Source organism: Bidens hawaiensis, unplaced genomic scaffold (genome assembly GCF_021521415.1).
Source record: "Bidens hawaiensis isolate Kalapana, Puna unplaced genomic scaffold, B.hawaiensis_p1.1 tig00060075_1, whole genome shotgun sequence".
NCBI lineage: Eukaryota > Viridiplantae > Streptophyta > Magnoliopsida > Asterales > Asteraceae > Bidens > Bidens hawaiensis.
In genome coordinates this window covers 26,966-33,967 of record NW_027500828.1, presented here as the reverse complement: position 1 = coordinate 33,967, position 7,002 = coordinate 26,966, and the positions used below count along the sequence as shown (strand labels likewise).

Here is a 7,002-nt window from a genome sequence, read left to right as displayed (position 1 = left end):
GGTTTTGGTATTATAGATAATTGATTGTCGGTATCGTACCGTTACCCATACCTAGTTTAGAGGAGATTTAAAAAAAGAACAAAGAGGTACCAAAGCGAGTACCGTGCCCAAAGTACCTGTACCCATACCCGTACCTATACCCGTACCATATATTCGGGCACAGGTACGGGTACCAAGATTTACTGATTTTAGGTACGGGTACTTTTGGGTACAGGTACGGGTATAGGTACGGGTACGGTCCGATCTCATCCTTAACTAGGGGAGTCTGTTCCACTTTATTGTTTTATTTACTTAAATTTTTTTATTCTGCTTTATTTTCTCTCTTTTTCTAATCTGACGTTTTCTTTTGATAAAAAAAGAAATTTAAAAAAAATAAAATAAAAATTTTAAAAAATAAAAATTTTAAAAAAATAAAAAAGAAAAAAATCCCAAAAATATTTACAAAAGTTTTGAAATGTCCATTGAAATTGTTTTTCTGCATTAAACATGAGATCATATTATTACCGATGATTTTGACAACACTCTTGATATTTTTAAGAAATTTTAAAGAAAAAGAGTTTTTAATCAACACATATAATGGGATGTGACTGAATGGATAGACTCCGTAATTGATGTGTTAGTAGGCTCAGCCCATTAACAATGAAAGGATAGTATGCTTGTAGACTTAATTGAACTTAAATTGCTTCATTTTAGTGGGATATATGTTAATCATTGTTAAAAAAAATGGGATGAAAGGTCGGGTCATACTGAAGCCTTATGTTTAGTTGGATCACAAAAATTATAATTTTACAGAAATATGAATAGACTAATCATACGATGCTTGGGTAGGTTTAACGTTAGGGTATGCCTACGTAGCCTGTGATATAAACATAAATTTCAAACTTCTAGTTTTAGTGGTTAACACTTCATAGGTGTATGGTTTTATAACCATAAATCCGGTATTGATGGGATGCCTCAGGGTTCGGAGACCATGGGTCTATATGCGGTATATCATCTGGGTATTGATATCTCCTAAGTGGATTTATAAAGATTTAAAAAGAGCTCAAAGAGCAAACCCGCAGTTTTTCTGCCAAACATAAAACATAAGTCATTAAACATGATCACCTCGTACTTAGAAGTACAAAATAAACTACTGACTTGATCATCCACGCTGTTAGCCATATGAGGTCCCCTTTCTCGCGTCTCATTACCATTAAGAAACGGACCACAAGGGACACTCCATATGTAAGCCTACAGATGAATTCGTGCATATTCATCTATGGTGATGGACTTTGGGGTGTTGCTTGATAACGGGGGTATGTCATGTAGTGGGGAACACTTACTAGCTAGTTACTTAATACATACCTTAATCGTATCTAATGGCTGCCTGGTAGACCTTGATGCTTAAGCTTAGGTGGATAAACAATATCCTTGATCGTCTTTAGCTATTCTTAAAAAAAATGGTATAACATGTTTTGATCAACTAGATATAAGGTTTAAGTCAAGTTGGGGTGGCTCGGTTCCGGTAAAACCATATAAAAAATTGTTACAATTGTGGGTCCCACTTGATCATATAAACTAATAAACTTGTCGCATCTTACTTGTCTCGGTAAGTATTAAGAGTTGTGGGTTTATATTATTTTTCTCGGTTAAGATCCTATGCATAGTACTTTTTCATAGACGAAAAAGGTCTAAGTGTGGGGATATTTGATATGGTCTAAAAGATACATGTTATTATATATATATTTCCTATTTGGCTCATAATTGGATTTTAAAGGTTAAATTTTTAAACGAGCTAAATTAAAGTATTTATGCTAAACTTGAGATCACAATGGTATCAAAGTAATAATTGGTGAAATAAATGGCCACATATTTTGTGGAGTTTAATGTTCACATGCTTAATAAAAGATAGAATTCCACGTTAACCATGCTCCAATTACTTTAATTTTTTTTTACAAAGTGCAGGAGAGCTTGTTGAACTTTTTCAAATGGACTTCAAATTTTACAAGATATATGAGTTGTGCCAACAAGAAGATCAAAACAAATAAAGGAACCATAACTAAAAAAAATAAACTCATGTGGGCTTTAATATATGTTGGAGCTAAAATAGAAACCCTACAACATAAACAATATATATATACTTAGATTGTTGGACGCTTACGGTGGAGGTTTTTTTTTGGTTTTGCACGTGACATCAAAAGATAATTATAATCATTGGTGGGCAGCTCCTGGGTATAGCACGCAGACAAGAAAGAAACAATTGTAAGAGCAAGGGTTATATGTGTCCAAGAATTATTTTCATCTTTTGAAGCAGTTCGTAGCACAGCAAAACAACAACAAAAAAGGCAATCAACTATTTTTTATTTTATGAACAATAAAAATATATTCTCATTTATTTTCGTTTCATACTTTATTATGAGTAGCTAAACCTTTAAACTACCTAGGTTTTGGTTGAGTACTATGTTAGATTAATTGTTTGACGAATAATTATTTGACGTTGGTTGATTTGGTGTTATGGTAAAGTTTTTTATTGGTTTGTTCATGATATGGTTGAGTAATTAAATCTAGTTTATTACTTTGATATTTATTCCACTTGTGTTTAATAGTCTTTTGGTGATTGTTAGACGCATGATTAGGTTGTCTACTTTGCGTTTTCAATTTGGTTGCGGTTTATGGTCGACACAACCGTAGGAATATTTGTTGAAAGTTTATTAGATTTTATTGCTCTATCTCTAGAGAGGCTGGGAGGCAATTTAGTGTTACGTCATAATTGTCTTTTGTGGGTTTGGGTAATAATTGCACGGGAGTGAGTTATCCTAGGTCCCTTAGATTATTGTGATACAAGTTGTGTTCAAGTTAATTAAAAATACCCTCTTGTATTAATATATATTATATTCGAAGAAACCGGGAGGTGGTTTGGATTTTGGGGTACCATAATATTATTAGGTAAGGTGAGACCGGGAGGTGATCCAAACCTTTAGCAATTGAGCTTCACATGTCATTAGAGTTCTAGGGTGTCGTTGGTGAGGCCGGGAGGCGATCTAGCATACTCTAGTGGTCTTTAGTGTCATATTTTTAAGATATTGTTTTTCAACTAAGTCAAGTTGTTAACTATTGATTTAACTAGTAGGATTCCATTACCTAGGTAGTCGTTTCTCATATTTGTTTCAAAGCCCAATTTTTATAAAGTTTTATTTTTAGTTTAATTTTTAATTAGTTAAGATTATTAGTTTAAGTAATATAAAAAAAAGAATTCTAAAAATCAAAAGAAAAGTCTAGGTTAGTAATCTTTTAGGTTTAATAATTAGAGTTTACCCATTGTGTCCTAGGTTCGATATCCGTTCTTACTTGCTAACTACATTGTGACCGGTACACTCGCTGATTGTGTGTTTTTTAGGTGAATTCGGTAAAACTTGGTTTTTAATATTATATACGTTTTTCACACATCAATGACATGCGTACATAGCAACCACATCACACCAAATATCATCTTTATATATTGGACCTACTGAAAAAGAAACAAGATCTCGCTTGGATACCGTTACCTCGCCTCCCTTCTTAAGCCATTGTAGCTTATACGGTTTGGGCCGACTCTCCGTTTTGAAAGCTAGCTTACGAACTGCCTCTTCTAAGATCAAGTTATCACAACTTCCAGAATCAATAACAAAGGTGCAAGGCGTCCCCAAGATAGTACACGTGGAGTGAAATATGTTATGATTTAGCCAATCATCACCATCCGCCTTTGGTGTATAGCAAGAACGCCTATCCACCAAATTCACCCCCACGTCACCGGTCACAACCTCTTCCTCGTATTCGGGTTCTTCATTACACTTTGGGGCCTTTTTAAAATCTTCATAATGTTAATCCTCAGATTCAACAAACAAATGCCTCTTACCAGTTTGTTTACGGTCAACTTGTCGATGGCCTGTCTCACCACACTTGAAACACTTCACCCCGCTACTACTAGCCCCCTTAGAAGTTGATCTAGTATTGTTAACCCCCGGTCCCTGCTGACTAGGCATACACGAGGTCCTCTACCACTCGACCCTGAATTTCCTTCAGTAGGGGCTAGTGAATACGAACGGCCCACTCGACGATTTTGTTTTTCAAAAGCCAATGCTCGTTGATGCGCCTCTAAGACTGTTAACGGATCAAAAAGATTTACAGATTCCATGATCTGAACCCTTAAACCCCCAAAGCAACGAGTTGTTCATCAGTTTCTTGAATATCTTTACGAACAACCAAATGGTAAAACTCGGTATTCATCAACCGATCTGGATCCCTACTTCAGATTCTGCAAACGTTGATGCATTAACCGTTGAAAGTTGTGAGGTAAAAAGTTAGTATGCAAACACTTTTTCATCTTGGCCCATGTCACTACCCTTGACTTCCCGAGTCTATTTCGTGTCAACTTCAATTGTTGCCACCATGTTGAAGCCCTCCCACATAGCCTGGCAACGATCAAAGGTACTTGCTTATTTTCAGGAACCTCTCGGAATTCAAAAACCTCCTATATAATAACCAACCAATCAATGAACACTTCTGGATCCAAACTAGTCCCATCAAATTCTGGGATATCAGTTCCAATCCTAACGCCAGTTGCCATCTCCATGTTCTCGCCTTGGTTCCTCCCATACCCCTCTTCGGAAGACGAACCATAATTACCAAAAAACGGATTATCAAAGTCATGCCACTCCCTATTTTCAGTGGCTGGCTTCTACGATTCATCAAGTCAGCCATTCGAACAGTGAGTTGATCGACCACTTGATCCAATCGTTCCTCCACCCGTGACATAAATCGTTGTTCCAACTCTCGTTCATAAACCTCATCGATTGGTCTGCTCCTCCTTGGAGGCATTTTGAGCCAGGAATTTGGTTCTGATGCCAACTGATGAAGCGTACTAATAGAGAATAAAGGTTATCACGTTGATTATTGGAATACCCATGAAGATCCTTCCCCAAACCCCCAAATTCGACAAAAAAATCAAGAATTTGAAAAGATAAAGTTTTTTATTCAATATTGATCAATGATCAGTCATAATACATTCATAGCATAATAATAGAAAAGCCAAAATAGGTTTGGGCCGAAACAAAAACCAAATGCCCAACAATAGCCCAAAACATAACACAAAAATTAGACGAAAAACACAAAAGTGGCCTAAAAGTGTATCTAGAAGCCTTATTTTGGGATAATAAATGGGATATCCTACCTACGGAGGGGTTCCACAACGTGGCCCATGTTCCAATGGTCGTTTTGACCGGTAGCAGCTTGAAACAGTGGCTCGTAGCCCAAGTTAAGCCCATTTTCGTGCAGCCACTTTTGAAGCGCGATCTTGGGCCTCCAGAAACATAATGGCCCGGTCTTCTACATTTGGGCCCACATCATTCCCCCTGGATAGAAAAAATTCGACCTCGAATTCGTAGCACCCTCATCATAAGAAGTTTCCCCATAATAAGGTAGTACATGTTTCACATTAAACATATCAGAACAACGAATGTGACTCGACAGCTTTAGTCTATAAGCATTTGAGTTTATCTTCTCCACAATTTCCACGGGTCCAATCTTTTTAGCTGATAATTTGTTGTCTTCCCCAACAGATAAACAATCTTTCGTCAAAACAGCCCAAACAAAATCACCTTCTTCAAATTCTACATGTCGTCGCTTTTGATCAGCAGCCTGCTTGTACTACACATCTTTGTGAATATCAAGTATCCCTTCAACAAAATCTTTCACCTTCTTGGGGACAGAACCGGGAACGGGAAGTGGCTTCAGGTCAAGGGGTTCCCATGGCTGAGTAGAATAAACCACTTGAAAAAGACTAAACCTGGTACTTCGATTGACATCATGATTATGAGCAAACTCAGCTTGACATAGTTTTTGATCCCAGGCCTTCACATGTTAACCCACAAGACAAACCGCAAATAATTTTTCAAGTGAACGATTAACCACTTCAGGTTGCCCATCTGTCTGAGGGTGGTAGGCACTACTGAAATTGAGCTGAGTATTCACCATCTTCCACATACTACGCCAAAAATGACTTAAAAATGACTCTCCCGGTGAGACATAATAGAAGTGGGTAACCCATGCAATCGGTAGATATCTCATAAGAATAATTGAGCTACAATAACTGCATATGTCGTCTTCTTACAAGGAACAAAGTGAGCCATTTTAGAAAACCGATCAAAAACAACAAAGATCAAATCATAACCACGCTGAGTACGTGGTAATCCCAACACGAAATCCATGCAAATATCAACCAAAGGCTGTGAAGGAATGGGTAAAGGCATATAGAGCCCAGCATTAGTAGCGGTTCCCTTTGACACTTGACAGACCCTGCAACGCTTCACAAAGGTCTACTTCCTTGCGAATAGTGGGCCAAAAGTAGGAAACTTTTGCCAACTGTAAAGTACGGTCCCTTCCAGCATGCCTTTCACCATGTAACCCTTGAATAATTTGAAGAAGAAGAATTGAATCTGGAATACACAATTGATTTCCCTTGAAAAAGGAAACGTCATGCACTAAAAAATCTGAACTCTTCCCAGACTGCACATCCTGCAAAACAACAGAAAAATAAGGGTCCACCATTAGCTGTTCAATGAAGGTGTCTACACCCGTCACACCAAGCATCATACAGACAAGAAAATTACTCCTACTCAAAGCATGTGCCACCCGATTTAAATCTATGGACTTGTGTTTCACCACAAAAGTAAATTTTTCCAAGAAAGTCATCCATCTTGTGTGCTTATGAGACACCTTGTCCTGACTATGAATATGCCTAAAGGAATCATGATATGTAAAAAAAACAAACTCCTTATGGAACAAGTAGTGACGCCAATGTTTCACAGCCTGGACCACTGCATAAGACTCAATATCATAAGTGCTATAACGAAGCTTAGCACCTGTCAACTTTTCACTTAAATAGGCAACGAGCCGCCCCCCTTGACTTAGAACTACCCAAATTCCACCTCGCGAGGCATCTATATGTAGCTCAAAAGCTTGTGAAAAGTCTGGTAATACTAGAAT

The 7,002-nt window shown here is 37.4% G+C and overlaps 1 protein-coding gene across 1 annotated transcript; it reads right to left on the bottom strand.

Moving 5' to 3' along the window:
* Positions 1 to 5,343: 5,343 nt before the first annotated feature.
* Positions 5,344 to 6,266, bottom strand: LOC143602909 (uncharacterized). Its single transcript, XM_077079876.1, has 3 exons — positions 6,102 to 6,266; positions 5,713 to 5,868; positions 5,344 to 5,664 (listed from the first exon to the last, which is right to left on the bottom strand). The coding sequence occupies exons 1-3, from the start codon at positions 6,264 to 6,266 to the stop codon at positions 5,344 to 5,346; spliced, it is 642 nt and encodes a 213-aa protein (XP_076935991.1).
* Between the last annotated feature and the right edge of the window lie 736 nt (positions 6,267 to 7,002).

What these genes read in the sequence shown, in the direction of transcription:
- LOC143602909 (XM_077079876.1), bottom strand. Translation starts at nt 6,266, where the DNA reads ATGCCTTTACCCATTCCTTCACAGCCTTTGGTTGATATTTGCATGGAT. An exon ending in AGACGACATATGCAGTTATT is followed by an intron (nt 5,869 to 6,101) that starts GTAGCTCAATTA and finishes TAACATGTGAAG; the next exon opens with GCCTGGGATCAAAAACTATG. An exon ending in CCGGTTCTGTCCCCAAGAAG is followed by an intron (nt 5,665 to 5,712) that starts GTGAAAGATTTT and finishes AAAGATGTGTAG; the next exon opens with TACAAGCAGGCTGCTGATCA.